The 20,394-nt window shown below is 41.1% G+C and overlaps 1 protein-coding gene across 3 annotated transcripts in view; it reads left to right on the top strand.

Moving 5' to 3' along the window:
- Window positions 1–293: 293 nt before the first annotated feature.
- nav2 (neuron navigator 2) overlaps window positions 294–20,394 on the top strand; it is a 124,702-nt gene continuing 104,601 nt past the window's right edge. For 2 of the 3 annotated variants that reach the window (XM_023952282.1, XM_023952290.1), the window contains exon 1: window positions 294–1,119. In XM_023952282.1, coding sequence (XP_023808050.1) covers window positions 901–1,119 — 219 coding nt within the window. In that variant the 5' untranslated portion in view covers window positions 294–900. The remainder of the gene's footprint in view (window positions 1,120–20,394) is intronic. The other variant, XM_023952285.1, reaches the window with a different exon arrangement.

Consider the following 20,394-nt stretch of genomic DNA (forward strand, 5'->3'; position numbering starts at 1 on the left):
TATGGATACTTGATATTTTATGAGTCATCTGAGGCTTTCCCCCACACATTGCTAATAAATTCATTGGAAATCATTGTGCAACATCCACCAAACGGAGCTGGAAAATATGAGTAATGCTTTAATCCAAGGTAAACAACATGGCAAATGTGACATTTGTGCAAGGAAAAAGCCAGTGAGAGAATGGAAGCTGGGTGAATGCAGCTTGGAGGAGCACAATGATGTGTGTGTGTTGAGCCTTTCTCCACATATGTCGTTTTGATCTAAGCCACACCTGCTGCTAACCGCGACTTATGGAGAGGGAGGCAGGAGGAGCGTGGAGTGCAGTGTGTTTCAGGCTGAGCAGTCAGGCTGAGCAGTAGCTCAAGTGAGCGAACCGTCGCTGCGTTGCTGCTGCTTTTCCTCTCTTTTTTCCTTCACAGCTGTTCCTCCCAGGGTCTCTCCTTGATGAAGCTTTCCTCCTGAAGCAGCGTGGTGGTAGCTTGGAAGAGGAGGAACTCGTCTGCGAGCTGCAGAATCCTTTCAGTGGTTCTGACTAAACTGGAACCAAGTGGAAGCTACTACCAGGCAACTAGGGATTACAGCAAGTGTGAAGTGGAATTTTGATTGTGGATCTCTGTTTGATTTTTAAAATGACTTTCCGGATGTTGTTTTATTTTCCCTCCACAAGCTTCCTCGTGAAAGGAAAGGGCGAAATTCATTGCATGCTTAGCTCAGTTCCCTTTTGAAATCCAGCTGCTGATCATTTGGACCCATTACTTTAGTCAATTGACTGATCAGGTGGACTTTTTCCACACTTGCAAAACCCTCTGATTTATTAAAGCTGTTGAAATCGTAGTGAACATCTCTGTGACAGATTGACAAGGTGGGAGGGCGCATGTTCATTTGGCAGCTGCCAAGAAAATGCCAGCCATCCTGGTGGCCTCAAAGATGAAGTCAGGACTCCCTAAACCCAAGCCAGTGCACAGCGCCGTGCCCATTCCTCAGGCTCCCAGCCGGCCGTCAGTTCTCGCTTTGCCTCCAGCTTCCCTGAAGACCCACATCCCCTCACTGGGCCAGCACTCGACCTCACAACCCCAGAGGAGCAAGGCAGCAGAGCCGCAAACTGGCGGAAGCCCACAGGTCAGATTGTGAATGGGTGCCCGTCATCCACCTGCTGGGTTGTGTTTCACCTCTCAATTTTATGCTTTACAAAAATCCATTTTAGTAAAAAACTAAGAAGTTCCTCATTTATTATATCTGTGAAAAGTTGATTGATCTTATTCAATTTGCACACAGAATTGCAGCATCATCAAAATCACAGCCAAATCCAGCAAGTTCCTGAAAGGACTCAGAGCAGGCTGCATGTCTGCCGTTCAGGGCAGCAGCATATCAGGATTACTGTTTGGCTGTTTGTGGAATATTCACTGCTCTTAGCAACCCCACGCAGGGACTGCAACTGCAAGAGGCATCGCTCTAACACCATGTAAGGCTGTGAGGGAACGAAGCTCCTTCTGTTTGTGTGTCTGGATTAGTGAGCCAGCATGTACGCCTGCCAACCTGTCCAGTCCGTAAGCATGAATCACAGAGGTGCCATTTGCAGACTAACGTTGATCCAGCTTGGTAAAATAGAAAAAAGTGGAGGGCAGGCAGTCACTTCTGATGTGACTCCAGATAGCTGCTGGTGACATTGTTTTTTTTCAAATCATGTTTTCTCTCTAACCTACATTCCACTGTGTTTGTCTGTCCTCCTGTTCTTTTCTGCTCCACATCTCTGTGGTGGTGATGAAGCAGCGGTTTTACCCACGGCTGGGTTAACCCTTGACCTTCCCAGCCAGCAAAGTTGACCTGAATTATATGCAGATTGCAATCTGATACAAGTCAGGCCCCACATGCGAGCAGCAGTCCTTCTGAATATTTCCGGGACCTCCAAAGTCTCAGGACACTCCCCTGAGCTTGGAGCCCCATTTCCTGTGGTGCACTGATGTGCTACTTGCATCTTGTTTACTTTCATTAATTGCTATTTTTAAATGGCTCTGATTACATTTTATTAATGAACATATATTTAGTATGGATTATTTAAGTCAAATTTTACAATTTTTGTCATACTTTTCTTGTAAAATCTATCAAAAACACAGAAAGGGTTTATAAATGTTCATTTATCAAGCTGTTAGCATCACGGAAATCTTCAGAAAGAAAAGCTACATGCTAAATACCAGGACTGTAAATGTTTTTGCGAGACAAGACAACAGCAGTCATCTATATTTGAATGATCTGAGTTGTTCTATCTGGTTAAACAGGGAGATTTACGAGTTGGTGCTAATGGTTTGCTAAACCAACTCCTCTGGTGATCTTCTGAGTTTAAGCCGTAGTCATGCCTTTACGGGTGGATATGAGCTGTTTGTGGCTGGAAAATGGGCAAACCTGTACGCTGCACGCAGGTGCCCCCCATGAAATATTCAGGTGGTAGTTCGCTCAGTCAAAATGTTTTTCTATAGGCATCCTGGAGCAACGGGTCATAACGAAAACATATCCAGCACGTAAAGGTAAAGTAGGTGAGAGGCAGCTGTGTCACATGGGTTTTTCCATTTCATTTCCGCCGTGCTTTTCACGTGACAATTACCCGCTCTCTGTGGGCTTGGTGTTTGCCCAAAATAATCGATCATAGAGGAGATATTAATAATTGCGGTTTGTGTCCGGCTGGAATTATGTCACCAAGTCTTTCACATATCGGAATAGAGCTGGGAAAGGAAAGACCTGCTTCAACATTTGGCACCAAACTCTCAGTATGGTTGTTACAGGCGCTTTTGTCACATGGTGTTAGCACAGGTTGGGCGCTTGTGTCGGGTAGTGACGAGGTCATAAGGGGTTTCCTAGCATCCAGACCCACATGTGGGGGAATCAAAATCAGAATAGGAAAAAATAAAATAAAAGGAATAACATAAAGCAGAGAAATAAATCCCAGTGATTGTAAAAACTAGGTGAACCATGTCAACAAATACAATGAAAGGCGATCCTAATGCTGTTAGGAACTGACAGAGTAAGTCCGTGGTTATCTGGGGGATTAGTAAAGTCTTAGAGAAGAGTAAGTGGCTCATGCGCATCCCAAACATCCAGCTGGATGGCCCAGTTGGCTCCAAACATGCATAACATGTTGTGGACACCTGTAATGCAGAGTGAATGCATAATGCAGTGGGAGCAGCAGGAGGCAGAGGGAGAAACCCAGAGTGTTTTCATGGATGATCAGGTTGTATCTGGTAAAGAGACATGTCATGAATCTGTGACAGGCTGGAAAGCTTTGAAAAGTGCTGGAAGGAGCATGCTGTCAGTGTGGAACTGTTTTTCCTTCTCTGGTGTAATCATATTTGACTTGTCCTCATTGTCTCTCCTGACCTTTAACCTGTCATCCCCTGGCTCCTTGCTCTCTGCTGCCCTCTTGTGGTCTGTTTCCGTTGTGCAGTTGTTCCATCACCTGTTTTCCATTCATAAAAAACAAGTAACTGTGTTCATGCACATTTCTGTGTTTGTATTAAAACAGAAGTGTGTGTGTGTAGAAGAGGTGAAATGTCATTTTGTTGCTTTACAGCATTATTGTTATTTCGATTTTGTTGTGCACTGACTACAAAGCAGGCTTTAGCTTTGGCTTCCTTTTTTTACCAGTGACTGTTTATCCGTTGTTGAATACTTATTCAAGCATCAATATATCTTCACATGCTTGCTCACCTATAAGTGCAGAGCCACAGAAAACAACATGTAAAGTGTGTGATAAGCAGCTGCTATCTTGACTGGGATCTTTCAGAATAAAGGCTTAATGCACACTTCGTATAAATCTGGATTTAATTGGAATAATTGTTAAGTCATTTCCATCTTTATGCTAAATTCCAGTCATATGAAGGTGAGGACCATTGTGTTGGATGTGGCACCTGGGCGTGGGAGGCAAACATTAGCATCGTTTTATGAAGTAAAAATGTGACTTTTGTCAAATTACTGCAACAATTTGCCAAAGCTAATTTGATTTCTATCATTCCATTAAGTCCAGACCAATGAACGTTTGGGCAAGAGACCAGTATTAGACAATAAAAGAACTGGATGAAGTACCTAAAGTTTACTGCCTTAAAAATAGAAAAAATTAACTTGACTTCTAAATCTTAAAAAATGCTGTTCAAAAAAAGCATTTTCTTTTGTTGATTTGTTGAAAGGCCACAATTCCATTTTACTTCTAGTCTCTGGAAAACCAAAGCAGGTGAAAGTGAATGGAGAGGCACCAGCAGTGGTGTATTGGATTGCTAATGCCTTTTTGCCTTTCCAGGGCTTGGCAGATTGGGTGGGGGATCTCGAGTGACATAATATTGGCTTTTTTCATTACCATGACAAAAGGACCACACACACATATGTCTCTTCAAGAGGCACCGCAAGTTAAAGCCAGATTTAATGGACATTATATTGGCTCATTGTCAGGGAGATCATTGCTCAAAAGGAATAACAAGGTTTTTAACAGACTGCAGGGTTCATACAGAGTAAAAGAAACGTGTTGGGACTCGCTTTCCCAAAGATAGATAATTATGAAGAGAGTCACTTTTGGATGAACCTGGTTCTCTTTATTCCTGTCCTCCGGCAGCAACTACATTCATTACTTCCTATCAGCAAGAGGCAGGAGGAAGCCTGAGTGGCTGTCGATATCAGCACACCTGTGTGTGTCCTCTCTGAGAACACAGAGGTTGTTGCTCTGCATTTTTATCAGACCTAGCTGCTGCAGCTGCTGCAGCCGCAGGCAAAGACAGACTGCTGTCTGATGGGGAGATTGCAGCAACCCTGAAGGCTTGCAGCTTTACTGCAGGAAGAGGGCTCTACAAAAGATAAGGATCTGTGCGGGGTGTCCCTCTGATGGCAGAAGATTTATCCAAAAATGACCTTTCCAAAGTCACATGTGTGAGGGTAATTTGATGTCCTATGTGAGAGTTCAGATCTGACTTTTTCTTTTTAGTAAGTGCATTGAAAACACCTCCATGCTAGTTTTAATGAATTATAGACTCAATCCAATTTAAAAATCTTCCCAGTGGTCTTTGAATTATGATTATGCTGTTTTTGGCCAAAAATAGTATTTTTTTTGGACATAGTTTCTGCAGAGTGAAAGGATTTCCTCAGAAATTTCCCATCAGGTTATGGGTTGGATCGTTGGCACGGAGCAACCCTGCCCCCATATTTACCACACTGCTGAGAGCTCTCGGCTTATACTTTCCTGACACCCCCAACCTAACATTACTGGTGCAACAAAAAAATGACCAACAATATTATAAATATATTATAATAATAATGGATTGGATTTATCTGCGCTTTTCAAGACACCCAAAGCGCTTACATTGTGTCCATTATTCATTCACTCCTCATTCATACTTGGTGATGGTAAGCTACGGTTGTAGCCACAAGCTCCCCTGGGGCAGACTGACAGAGGCGTGGCTGCCATTTCGGCCTATGGCCCCTCTGACCATCACCGGGATCATTCATGCGCATTCACACACCAGTGGAGCCACACTGGAGGCAAGGAGGGTGAAGTGTCTTGCCCAAGGACACAACGACATTTTTTGGCTGGTGGGAGCGGGGGATCGAACCGCCAACCCTTTGATCATTGGACGACCCGCTCAACCACCTGAGCCACTGTCGCCCCATAATACATGGATCTAGTCGTCTACAAGTGGATGGATCAGAATGAAGTGGAGTTGGGAGCCTGTGGCCCGCCCAGCATGTATGGAAGCGATTCTGTAGCATAATTACAAATAAAAGTCAAAACCAGAAATGCTTTTTCATTTTCAAAATGAAGCTGCGTCAAAGGACTCAAAATTAAAATGAAAAAGCAATATTTAAAAATGCTTTTTCATTTCTACTTAAAAACCACTTATTCTGCGTCATAATTAAAATGAAAATGCAAAGAGGGAATTGTATTTTCATTTTAACATCCATTCTGCAAACATTGTCGCATTATTCAATGCGAATAAGCATTACCAGCGGGGAGGCAGGGCGATGACGTCACTGCTATCTCGGTGTGTCCGGCTGCTAACAGACAGACATGCTAGGAGCAATGTAGCTTTGTGTTAGCGGCAGAGAAGAGGGCTTTGTGATGGTTGTGAACTTCTGATGATTTTACACAGCTTCTCTGGACTACGTAGCGGTTCATCAAAAAATGCAGTTACATTTTGAAAATGAAAAAGCATTTCTGGTTTTGACTTTTTTTTTTTAATTATGCTACAGAATCGCTTCCATAAGCATCTCCCTTATGTCGCAAATGAGCTGTTTCTCAAATGTAATCGTTTTTATCAGCTCCTCATTCACAACAACTTGGATAAAGAAATACTCAAAAATTCAATTTTAATACATGTCCATCATCAGACAAATGCCACATGTTAAAAGGGTAACATCGAGACGACTGTTGTTGTGAATTTGGGCTATACAAATAAAATTGAATTGAATTGAATTGAACATATTGCTAAAATAATTGTTAAATGCCAAATTGAATGACTCGTAGTCAAATTAGCTAAATAAGATAACATAATCCAAATACAATTATTAAATGCTAAATTAGCATGAAAACCCGGCAAGCAGGGCCAAGTGGGCCACATGTGATTTTTAAGTGGGCAGAAAATGTGGGTCCCACCTGGGTTTACCCACAGTTTCTCGCTACGCTGTCCACCAGGCGGCTGACTAGTGTAGGGAGCTAGCCCACTCAGTGCCCACTTAGGCCAATGTGGGCAAACACAGAAACTGTGGACAAATCCATTTGGGGGACACATTTTATGCCCTCTTTTAAACCACATGGGGCCCACTTGGCCTTGCTGGATAGGAACATGGTAGAAATTAGCCAAAACAGCTAGCATATTGCTAAAAAAAAAGCAGTTTTGGTCAAATTGGCTTGAAAAACTAAAAAGCATTAAAAGTAAGCAAATTAAGTTTGTGACCCAAACTTGTGACCCACCCTATGTATTTCCTATGTAACAAAAATATTATATTTTTCAAATGGCATTTCTGCATCTGCTCCTGATTAAAAAATAATTAGAGAAAAAACGTCAGGAATGCAATTTCCTCCATCATCAGAAAATGCCAAGGAAAATGTTCAAAACACCACAAACCCAATTTTAATCAGAGTGGGTCTTAAATATCTTTATTGCCAGTACTTCAAAATGCAGATCAAATACTGAAAGGCGCATGTCTGTTGGTCTAAACATGAATTTTCATATAGAATTGAACCTTTTTACATGAAATCGGTACAGAGAATACACCTTCCTGCTTCAAATATTCAAATGTGTTCTCTTGAGGACATATTGAAATCATGGGGCAGTTGGCTCCAGTAATGACCTCATCTCTTTCTAATGCACCTCCATCAGGTTCCACTTCCTGCGCTGTCGTCCCCTCTTCTTCCTGTGTGAGGTCATGGCTAAGGACATAACCATATTAATTAGGACCGGGCATCTGCTTCTTCTTTGTTTTCATTGATTTTTGTCCAAAGTGCACTCCTCACTTCAGTCCCTCTATTCCTCTTTCAGTGTGCTTGTTGTCACATACAACCTATTTATGTGCAAAAAAGATTGCATTATGAGTGGTGCCCCTCTGGGATCAGGCCTACAGAGCTAACACATTCAGAGTTTCTCTAGAAGAAAGAGTCAAAGGGGGAGGGACAATATAGAACCCTGTAGGTCGAGGTCAGGAAAGCTGCGGTCACCCTCCCCTAGAGGATTGTGTCCAAGGTTAGGCAGCTACTGGTTGGGTAACCGTTTCATCAAAGGAGGCCCACAAATTGATGTCAGTTTGTCAGAAAAATCAGAATTGAAGAGATGTAAGTTTCAGCCATCAAGTTATTAAAGTTTATTCTCTGATCAAAAAATGTTTTCTTTGCCTTCAAGTTGCTCCCTTTAGGGGTCACCACAGAGAATCATCTGCCCATATTTACCCCTCTCCTCTCCATCCTCTTTGTTCACACCATGCACCCTCATGTCCTTCGTCTCTACATCCATGAACCTCCTCTTTGGTCTTCCTCTAGACCTCTTTTCTGGTAGTTCCAACCTCAGCATCCTTTATCAAAATCATCAATCATCCTCCTCTTACGTGTCCAAACATCTCCATCTGCTTCCCAAAATTTATCTCCAGAACATCTACCATGACCTGATCCTCTGATGGATTCATTCCTGGTCCATCTTGGTCTCTACTACCAACATCTTTATCTCTACTACCTCCAGCTCTGCCTTCTGTCTCTGCATCAGAGTCTTCAAACTACCACAACATGGCTGCTCTCACCCCGGTCTTTGACACCTTTCCTTTCATTTTTGATGACATTCTATAGTCACACGTGACACCTAAAAGCTTCCACCACTCATTCTAACCAGCTTCCATGCCTCTTCACCTTTTTCCTACACTCTTTGCTCTAGACTTATGACCCTATATACTTCTGGACCTATGCTCCCTGTAATTGTTCCACTGATTTATACACAGATACTATCTTTTGCTGTGACTGACCTTCATTTATTTCCCATCCAGAGCAAACCTTCACCCTCTAGATGTTCCTCCATCTGCTTCCTCTTCTCATTACCAATCACAGTGTCATCTGCAAACATCATGATCCACAGGGATTCCTGACTAACCTCATCTGTCAATCTGTCCATCACCACAGGAAAATAGCGTATCTATCTCCTCTTTTAACAGAAAACTAGAAATCTTTATTTTCTACTTCCTTCTTTGAAAACGTCATCTTTTCTTCTGCTGTAGAGCCACTAAAACTTTTTTCCTCTTTTTATAAAATTTTCTATGGCTTGTTGGTCTGCTGTGCCCTGTGTCACTCTTCATCACTCTGTTCATGTCATAGCAAATAACAAATATGTTCCATTGGTTATGTAGTACAAATAGGAACAACAAGCACATGATTTGGTGTTGGAAGAACAAGTTCTTATAATGAGAAATGTTCCTCATCCTGAAAACAAAGTTTTTCCGAGAGTTTAAGAACAACTCTTACAATGAAAATATTTCTGGTTATTAATGACAACAGGCTCTATGAGGATATTTACAATGAAGGAGCTGAGTTAACACGTGTTCTCAAGTTCATATACAATTACCTAAACAGTACCTAAGAATATGTAGCATAACTTGAAACCCCAAGTATGAAAGCTGCATTGAATGTCGTCTGTGAAATGTTGTTGCCTAAAACGGTGATGGAATCTGCTTTATGCTAAGTCTAAGTTTTAAAACAGTTAGAATAATTGATGACAGTGCAGTATTAGCAAACAAAAACTGGTAAAATGTCTAAATTAGCCTAAACAGCTTGCGTATTCCTAAAACATTAGTCAAACATCAAATTGGCCAAAAAAAACGAAAAAATCCAAATGAGCTAAATGAGCAAGCATAATTGAAATAGTTAGACACGCTCCAATTAAAATTGTGTTTTTGGTGTTTTAACATGTTTTTGTGGCATTGCTCTCACAATGGGGGACATTTATAAAGAAAATTAAGATTAAAATTGAGTTTCTGAATATTTCTTTCACCAAATCATTGTAAACCGGCAGCAGATGATAAAACACCGTTTGAAAAAGCTTGTAGCAGTGACGTAGGTGGCTAAGGTGCTACATATTGGCAGGCCACAAGCTCCCTGCTCTCCTCCATTCTGATGCATCCCTGTGTACACAAATACATCCATGTATGTCTTTGTTTACCTCGTCCAAGATGGCATCTGGCTTAAAACTGTGTTGGTGGGTAGCTTTGATATTGCACGTCATTTTTGTTGTACTGGGATTTGTGAGGGGTTTTAAGCTAGCAGGAGAGCATGTACTGATGGATAATAGGAAGTGAAGAAGGGCTTACTTCACACACAGTCTGCCCTAAATTCAGAGGCTTATTTCTAATAAACTCCTGTCACTCTGGAGAAGCTTTGTCCTGGAAAACAACACAGGTTTGTGCATGGCCCTGCAAAAGACTAGCGACCTGTCCAGGATGTCCCCTGCCTTCGCCCTCAAGTGGCCGGGATAGGGTGCAGCAGCCCCATCACACCTGAAAGGGACAAAACGGCTTAGAAGATGAATGGATGAGTAATTAAAAACTCTATGGTTTTGAAATAAGTCAAAAGGTGATTGGAGTGGGAATTTAAATGCCAAATTAGCATAACAAACTAAAAACATATCTACAATGGCAAAAAATATTAAAAAAGAAGAATTATAATAAAATTGTTAAATGCCAAATTAGCTACCAAAAAATGCAATAGGCGCCAGATTAGCTAAATAAAATAGCATAATGCAAATATGATGGTTAAATGCTAAATTAGCAAAAAAAAAAAAAAAAAAAGAAAAGGAAAGGAAGAATGTCCTAATTAGCCAAAACAGCAAGTAAATTCCTGAAATGAAAAAGTTTAATGCCTAAGTTTAATGAACTTAGCCTAAAAAAAAAAAGAATTAGTAAAACAACTAGCACGATCGTAGTACAAATAAAAAATCCAAATTAGCATAGAAAACTGGAAGATTGTTTAAGTTAGCTAAAACACCAAGCATATTGCTAATATTATAGCTAAACTCCAAATTAGCTTCAAAAAAGCTCAGTAGATGAAAAATTTGCTCAAAAGCTATCATGATGCAAAGAAAAAAGGTTAATTTAATTTAGTTAAATAAACTCCTCCCAAATCCCAAGAAGGCAGCCCGACTCTCCCCTTTCATCATATTATCCCAAGAATAAAAATTGACTACTGCTGCTTATCTTGCTAAGAAGCCAAATTCTAGCAAATATTAATGCCATTTAAATCAATTCAAGATCATTTTTGGTAGTTTATTAACTTGTAAGTTAGAAGATTGATCTCTGTTGTGCTGTGGAATTGACAACAGAGACACATCTGACTATTATCTGATAATAATGTCAGAAATTGCAGCTTTATCTGGTTTATGGACCCAACAGTTCCGTTTGTTTCTTAATGCGCTCTTGTTCAGCCTGCTGGAAGTGATCAAGCATCCCTCGGCTGTGGGAACTCTCTGTAAACCTTGGGCCTTTCCCAAAGTTGAAATTCGGCTTGTAATTTGTGGTCAGCAGTGGGGAGCGTGTGCAGGGGGTTAGAGCATGCTCAAACGCAGGGCATCCTGCACTGTGGACTCTCAAGCACACTCTCATTCATATATGCATGCTGAGACTATAACTCCAATAGTTAATACAATATGCACATCCATACTCAGCTGCAGCAATTTGTGAAGGCTTCTCCTCAAACGGCATCTAAGGAAAATAACTGTTTTTAGAATAATTTTTAAACTGATAGCTTGCCATAAAGAAAGAAAATGTGAAAGCAGTTAAAATGTTTTGGTCTTTTCAGCTTTTCTTTGGTTGGTTTACATAAACTGGTATCAGGTCTTAGTCAGGCTGTTGGGGGAGGGGTTAAAAAAAGGTTTGGAGGTCTGTCCTTTTCTCTTTTTTGTCTCCTCCCCATATGATCAATGGTCCATTCAAAAGCAATAGCACAATGTGTTGCTGTGGGCAAGGGAGGAGAGCGTATCCACTCCTCCTCCTCCTCCCCCTCCCGGCACATTTAGTTTGGCTGCCTCTCAGAGCGACAGCAGAGGCTGTCGAGCTCCTCCTGCCTTTCACCTCCAGCGTTTATTTTTCCCTTCTCCCCATCCCAGAGCGTGGAAAGGGAAAGGTTGGAGGCACAGAGCCCTTTCCCTCCTGCCCAAGGCAACCAAAGATCTTCAACAACTCAAGTCTGCAGCATTTCTACCATCCTTCTGGAACTTTATGACCCTCTCATTAAGACTGCAATCAAACCTGCAGCACATCCTGGGATGATCTCACTTCACGGATAGATAGCGGACCTCAGTTGGCCCCCATGAGTCATGTGAGGGCCCGGCGGGGCCACTGACAGTCCTCCTAAATGTGTGGAAGGTGTGTCTGGCGAAAGACGCTGCAGGAACTACATGAGCTTCATGTTGTGTCATTGGGAGCAGAATAATTTCACCATGAAACTGGTAGGTGGAACACTTCCAGGTCGGTAATGAGGTCAAGCACCAGGTGGCATAAAGCTGTATGTTTCTGCAGTTTGTTTCTTTGTTTAAACATGTGTAGCATACTGTAAAACCTCTTTTTGGTCATACGTTTTCACACCTCTTCTCTGTACTTCCCCTCTAGAAACTGCAACTGGAGAACTCCCTGAGATTTTCCTGTTTTCATTGTGCACCGTATCAGTAAATCTGTTTGTCTCACCAGCTTTAGCAGGTGTTGGATTGCAAGTGAACAGTTAGTATCAGAGGAAACTGTTTTGGGCAATAATCCTCACCTAGTTTTGGCTTTACTTATTTGTCTGTATTTACGTGGAGTCAAGCACCTTAAGGACCTACACTAGTGTTCTGTAGTACAGAAGTGTCTTTGTTTGTTTGTCTCTATTTTATTTACAAAAGGGTCCCTCTCTTAGTGTGCTTTATCACCTTTTTCAAGCTGCACACGTAATAAATATTCAACAGGGCCTAGGCCCCTGAGATAAAATGCATAGCTGGTAGGGTCACATAGGGTCTCATAGGTCAGTTGGTCCCAAAAAAAAATGGAGTAAAGCTTATGCTTATGATAGAGGTAGCCGATTCAATGAAACACGTTTTTTCAGCCGATACCTTCTTGAGTTTACCATGATACCGAGGGGAGGCCTTTCTCCCGATTTTCCTTTCTTTCAGGAGCAGTCTTTTTCTTGCACAGAGAAAAAGAGGACATGGAAGCAGAGAAGGTTATTGACAGAGTGTAGAGCTGATAAGATGGCTGGTCTAATTACAAACTGCCAAAGTCCATACAGCACAACTAACCAGCCGCCTGCTGGGTCAACATGATTATATGTGTTTGGGTGGCAAGATGAGAGTGAGATTGGTACAAAAAAAACGCATATGGACATGTTGATGTTTATTGTTTATGTGTTTATGTTTTTATGTTATTTAAATCTTTTTCTTTGATATTTTTGCCTGGTTAAGTGTTGGATTGTTTTAGTGGTTTTGTCAGTGAATTTAGGATGCCTTGTAGCTTAATTACATTTTAAAATCCTGAGAATGCGTGTAAATGTTAAGAAACTAGAGTTATCTATTGGCACTCACCTTTGCTTTCACATCAAAGATTTCAATCGTGGACTACTATTCTTAAAATAGTACAAAACAATCATACAAAAAGCTGTTTATGCTTTTGTGCATTTTTATTTTCTCAGCAGTGTAATGCTAGAACCTCTCTAAAAGTTCTATAAATACCATTTATATGTATAATTCTAATCATCGAAATCCTTTTTGTCCTCAAAATTGGTGGATTTTGCTCATTTCCCGAACAGTGTAGGCTGCCAGGTGAGGCAGCACAGGACTCTGTCTCATGTAAGATACTGCAGTCCCATGTAAACTGGGTAGAGAATGTGCCTTTTAGCTTACTTAACACATGCTTATGATAAAATACTTTATTTAAAAAAAACTCATATATTAAAGAAAAAATAAATGTCCTTACTTTCCATTTAATAGCTGATGTCTTTCATGTTTGTCTATTGTTCATTTCAGTGTTCAGATCTGTCATTAAGCCGCAGTGTAAAGACAGAAAGTGAGGCAGGCAGTAGCTCTGCCTCATCAAAGAGGGCACTCTTGAGTTCGTGTTTGTTCTTCGCATGTCGCTAATAAAGTTTTAGAGTCCATTATTTTTTGCTCTGCTCTGACTAGGGGTGATCTGAGTATCGATAGTATTGCTACCAAGGTGAAGTATCGATACTAGTGTGATAAGATTGAAACTTTCGTTTCAGTTTTTCTTTAATATGTACAATAAGGAGCTTGAATTTGCTCAAGGAGTTCATGTGAGCGTGGTGTCTGTCTGCAGTGTTTCTAGATCGGGCTACAAACGCCCAATTTGAACAAAAAACAGCCCAGTTTGAGCTGAAAACTGCCCAATGTGACAACACTGTCTGTTTGTGTAAACAATAATTATATGGTTTCGGATCAATACCTAAATTCCCAGTATCGCCCTACTTCTGACTGACTGCAAAAATGGTGGATGCAATATCATTAACAACATCTCAGAGTTGGACTTTAATCAAAGTGTGCAGTAATACATATATGGATGATCAATACTTTGACTTCTATAACTTAAAGAAGATAAGGAAGATGTTCACGCTAAAGTCACAGAGATGTCTGCCCTGAAGGGAAGGCTTTATTTACAAGTAAAGGTTAGAACATTGACTGTACAATATACCTGGACGAATCGCGTGTGACGTCACCCATAGAAAATGAGACTTGCTTCCGGATCATACCAAATAAAATCAGCTCTTTCGCCATTTTACCGAGATATGTCCGTCACCAGTCCGTCATTGAACCGGATGCCCTCAATAAGCCATATATGGTCCGTCTACATTTCTATGGCAACCACTCTCTCCAATCAGGAGTGAGCACGTTAGAAGGCCACACCCCTTCCACTGAAAGCGGGCTCGGGAGAACTTGTCAATTAAAGGTTTTGAAACCTTCAACGCGATGCCACCAACTTTAATCCAGGCCTCTGATTGGTCAGTTTGTAACTTGATAAACTTGAACTACAAAGAAACAAGCCATAAAGATGATGCAGAGCAAGAATGGTGATTCTGACCAATGGAATGAGTAATAGCTGTTTATCTCTTTAAAAAGTGGATGGGATTTTGGCTTTTTGGGGCCAGCGGGTACTTCCATTTTGGAACGCGAGGGGGGAGGGGTCAATCACTCCAATTTCATACACAGTTAATGTGTGAGAGTGTGCATCCTCTGCTGTGTCCATGTTACAGTCTGTCTGTATCGCTCTCCTAGGTGTTTTTTGGGAACCATACTGAACAGCTACACATTTGCATTCTTCATTGGACCTGCTATGTTTATGAAAAGATGCTGATATGAGATATTAAACACAACCAGTAGTTGGTTGATATGTTTGCAAATCTGACTCCGAAAGAGTCAGTGCTTCGTCAGCAACAAGCCTAATGTCTTGGGTTCTATGCGAGACATTTGTAAATATCTTCTCATGACTTTTGATGAGGGGAAAAAAAGAGTAACTCTGTTGAGGCACTGAAAGAGCAGGGTAAATCTGTGAAATTTAGACCAGACAGAGAATTGACTCTAGCTGGCAGCTTGCAGCTGAAACTGTCCTTCTTACTCTTGATGTTCTGTTATATGAGAGTTGTTGTTCATGTCCCTTCGGGAGTCACCACAGCGAATCAGTTTTCACTGAGATTTTTATGCTGGATGTTCTCCCTGACACAACCCGGTATTTTATCTGAGCTGGAGACCGGCACAGGAAGACCCAGACTTGGGCCCCCTTGTGGCCACATAGTTAGAGAGTAGTGCGAAGGCTCTTGGCAAGGACCCACACTTTAACCTTTAAAAGCCTATTAACTTGTTTTTACTATCTATCCATCTGTTGAAATGATATTTTGTGCATATTATGTCTTTGTTATACACTAACAGTAACTTTGGCCAGTGCTGCCAAAAAGAGTACAAACAAAAACACAAAGACTTGCTCTGAGTTTCCTTTACTAAAGGCTGTAGCCTCTTGAGAGGCCTGCATGAAAACCCTGGGAAAATGATAGTGGATGGTTGATGATGTGGGCCAGGAGCTGTCTACGGCAAACAAGTGGCCCTAGTTTTGATTCAGGGCCAGAGAATTAACCAGATAACTTTATTAAATAATGCATTCAGATCATTTAAATTAGCTCCCACTTTTATCTAATGTACCCACCTCTCTGACATTTGCCCACACGTATGCTTACAAACAGAGCTGTAAATTGTGTCAACTAGAAGCACACTGATATAAATGCCAAAATATGCATGTACTGTAAACCTAAATTGAAAAAGAAAAAACAAAAACATGTGCAGGTCACTGTAATTTAACTTCTTCTTAACATACTTTGGAGTTCGGTATGACATTCACTAAAGATACTAACACCACATAGGCCCAATAGGGCCAGCGCATAATCCTGCTTGCTATAGTCCAATAACCTGTTCTGACATTGAGGCGCTGATATGCATGTGCCAGTGTGAAGTGGCTGACTTTGAAAAGACAGTGATTTTTTTACCAAACACATCAGACCACCCACATTTGGATGTGTGTCTGCTGTAAAGTGCAGAAACAAATCTACAGCAAGTACTTTAAAATGTATTTTAATAATAGCAATTTCTTGTTTTAATTAAAAACCAAATCTCAATTTTAATGAATCAGTCATTTGAACATGTCAGATGTGAGCTTTGTGGTGTTTTTTAATGATTTAACAATATGTTTTTTTTAAGAAGGTTGATGTTGATTTGGGATGTTCTTTTTCTCCCCCCTAAGTTTTCTAAAAGGGAGGGCTTTTTTTGTTGAAATGACAACAAACACACCCTAACTCTACACTATAAGAGCTTGGAATGTGTCACCTGAAACTTCCCATTGCTGTTTAAAGTATAAGGTTGGGTTTATACAATTATTTTGATCTTGCGTGGTACATAATCTGTGATATGTAAACAAGTAAAAAAAAGTAAAAGTTAAATTGTTGTTTTTATCTAAATTTAATTTGCTACTAAAAATAAATGTGGCTGACAAATCAATAATACATTGTCAAAAAAGTGGAAACAGAATTGGTGATCAAAAAGAAACACTAAGACACTAAAATCCACTACAGCACAGGAATGTTACAGTATGTGTTATGATTAAAAAAAACTCTTAATTTGAAAAGTTGATCTCTTGATTTAAATCTGACATGTTGGCTTGGTCCATAACTAACATCCAAAACCACTTTCTCTCTGAAGATAGCTTATCACTAAATCTATACTCCAAAAAGATCGACCATGCAAATGAAGACAAATACTCCTACAAGATCCAGAGACGCTACTACTATTTAGGAGATGATCTCTGGTTTTATTTTTCTACTTAGCAAAGCAGAAAAATAAAATATTTTGGCGTTCAAAGTGTTGCATCCTAATTCACTAGACAAAGTTGAAAACATGATGGTTTTTGAAGAATCAATTCAATTCAATTCAATTCAATTTTATTTGTTAGCCCAAAATCACAACAACAGTCGTCTCGATGGGCTTCGAAGTGAAACATGAACTCAAAAGGATCATGAATACAAAGAGTTCAATAGGAAAATACTAAAATGAACTAACAAACTGACTAAGCTATACAGGCATCCCTGCCCTTAGACCCCTCTCTCGCGGTAAGGAAAAACTCCCAAAAAAAAACGGATTCCGGAAAAAACGAAACCTCAGGGGTGCCCACATGAAGGAGGGATCCTCCCCCAGGACGGACAGGCGATTTACCAGAACTCTTAGAGAAGAATTAACTTATCTAAATCTACAACATATTTAAAGTCCAGTCAAGTACTGCTGCCACAGTTTAATGTGACAATTAAAGGCTGTAAAACTCTTCACTACAAACTACTCTTTTCTCAGACAGACATGAACATTTGCACATCTTTCTCTCTTGTTTAAATTCTCAAAGTTCAAACCTTCCTAGAAAATAAGTGCAGGAAACCAAAGATCTGATGGCTATTAGAGATGAAGGAAGATGATCTGTAGGAGACACGGCACAGACATTGATTGACAAAGGCCAACAGCCAATCTGAAAGCAAAACATAGCGTTTTAAAAAAATAAACACAAACAAAAAGTATGCAAAATTACACATATATCTGCGAAAACAGAGGATATAGTGAGGGGACACTACTTCTGTGGTGCTTTTCTACAGTGCTTTAAGGCCCAAAGCACTTTACAGTCACAGTTCCATTAAGCCACATTCACACTCCATTGACTGTACTAATCTGTAACCACCAGGAGCAATGTGGGGTTCAGTGTCTTGCTCAAGGACACTTTAACAGATGGTGGAACCAAACCTGCAATCTTCCGATCAGAAGTGGACAACTCTACAGCCGTATCCGAATTCTGCCCCTACCTCTTTGACCTCTGCCTACCCCTACATTTAGCCCTCCAAGTGGGCAGTTATGTAAAAATAATGTCTTCTTATTCGGACGTCACTCCAACTCGATGACATCATCAACAGTTGCCAATCATCCACGTTAGCGTGGAGCTGCCAGCGCTCATAAAATCCATAACATCAGTTTTATAACTTTAAAAAGGTCATACTAAAACAAAAAGTCATTACTTACATTTAAATGTAAACTTCTGTGCTTCAGAGCACACCCACGTGAAGTAATGGGTTTCTCCTGCACAGCATTACCCTTGTGAATCACCCCAGAGGGTGCAGAGCACTCCGCCACGAGGGTTTCCCCTTCAAACACCCCTATCCCTCCAAATGCCCCTACAGTTGGAGGGGTAGGGAGAAGCCGGAGGGGTAGGGGAAGAATTCGGATGGGCCTACCTCTGCACCACGGCCACTCAGACATCTAGAAGGGATTTCCTGACACAAAGCAGCTGGCAAACAGAACACACACAGCAGTGTGGACACTAGTCTGAATGGATTTGTCTGCTTTTTTCGACCTTTCACTCCATTTTTTTGCCGTGTTAGATTTGTACTTTCTTCTTTGACATGTGTGATAACTGTTGGTCTCTGCACAGTAGCAGAAGGAGGAACTGAATCAGGGGTCGACACTGACACCCTGAAAAGAAGGGGGGTGGAGGAGGGAGGGGGGGTAAGACAGTTGTTGGATGTCTGTGTCTTCAAAGAGCAGACTGAAAGAGGGAGGGATAAGAGAGAAGTGCATGGAAAGAGGAATAAAGCATGTCATGTTCGTACAAGCAACAGCCCGTGGAAGCCGTTTCAGGGATGTGACGGGGAAGAGTCCGTCAGAAAGCTCAGTCAGTGGCAGTCTCTCACCTGATGGTCTAGGTTTGCTCACATCTGATGGTCGTTTTTCTCAAGGCCGCGCATGGACGGGCATGGTGGCCTTACGGTGTCAGCCAGGAGCTACAGCCGCTTCTCCTGTCAAAACTTCAAAGCGGTAAGACGCCAAACAGGAAGAAATCAGCTTGGAAACCTTTCCAAGTTTGTCTGTTCTCATTTCTCATCATTGCCTTTAATGCACCTGTGAAAGATCAAGTAGCAGTTAGGAAAACACCTAAAACCGAGCAAACGCATATACTGAGGGGAGCCGAGAAAGAGATTTAAGAGGAAAGGTCAGCTTGAAATAGACGTGTCAGGAGGTGAAGCAGATCTCCGCCAGCAGCAAGGCTTTATTACAGAAGCCCCTAAGAGGCGCAGGAATTCAGTGCATGACTGGAAGGTGGCTGTTTGGACTCAGTAATTCCTTTAAAACCCCTGCATGGACTAAACACTGGAAGGACTAGACTTTGTCTTTGATGTTTAAAGGTAGAAAAAAAAGAGTCTTTTATCAAAACTCTTCTTTTTTCAACTCTGAACAGAGTCATTAAAGATCTCCCTCCTACAAAATAAAAGCCCTTTGTGAAAGACAGCGCTCTATAAGAGCTCTGGTCCCTTTGTGTTCTGTTTTTAGAAGATTAGTCCAGCATAGTGTGCCTTTCAGGCTGCCGACTGAACCGTAAAAGTAATAAGCCTAATAGTCCTTAAATAATTATCATAACGGCTGTATAATACTTACTGCACCATTAAAGTAGGTCTGTGATGGACAGACCAAAGGTTTAACCTGATGTGAATGTGTGAACCTTTTCCTTTTCCTTCGTTACTTTAATACTGGAAGTTTAAAGGAGACTTGTAATTTAGAAAAAACAACCTTGCATGAAAACAACCTTGCATGAAAACAGAGGTTTGGGCATCTCTGGTACTGTACTAAAGTGGTTTTATTCCTATCTCACAGATCGAAGTTTTTACGTAGGTATGGATACTTGCTCCTCAAGGGTCTTCGACATCAACTGTGGGGTCCCCCAAGGTTCAATTTTAGGCCCACTACTTTTTAATCTATATATGCTGCCACTGGGGGACATCATCAGGAGGCATGGCGTTTGTTTCCACAGCTACGCTGATGACACTCAACTCTACATCGCTGTGTCTCCTGATGATGAAGAGTCGGTCAACACACTCTTAAAATGGATTTTAGACATTGAGTCATGGATGGCAGAGAACGTCCTACAGCTAAACCAGGACAAAACAGAGGTTTTAGTGATCGGTTCTGAAGACAAGAGAGAGGTAGTTTTATCTAAACTAAAGAATTACAAAACTTCTCTGTGTGTGAGAAACCTGGGTGTCATTTTTGACTCTGAGTTGAATTTTATCCCACAAATTAAAAACATCACAAAAACAGGATTTTATCATCTAAAATATATATCCAGAGTCCGCCCATTTCTCTCTCTTGCCAGTACAGAGGTGCTAATGCATGCTTTTATTACCAGCAGATTGGATTATTGTAATGCCCTGCTCTCTGGTCTTCCCAGAACAAGAATAGCAAATCTTCAACTGCTGCAAAATTCAGCAGCACGCGTGTTGACGAGGACCAGGGGGCGGGAACACATTACACCAGTTTTAAGATCGCTGCATTGGCTCCCTGTGCAATT

Source organism: Oryzias latipes, chromosome 3 (genome assembly GCF_002234675.1).
Source record: "Oryzias latipes chromosome 3, ASM223467v1".
NCBI lineage: Eukaryota > Metazoa > Chordata > Actinopteri > Beloniformes > Adrianichthyidae > Oryzias > Oryzias latipes.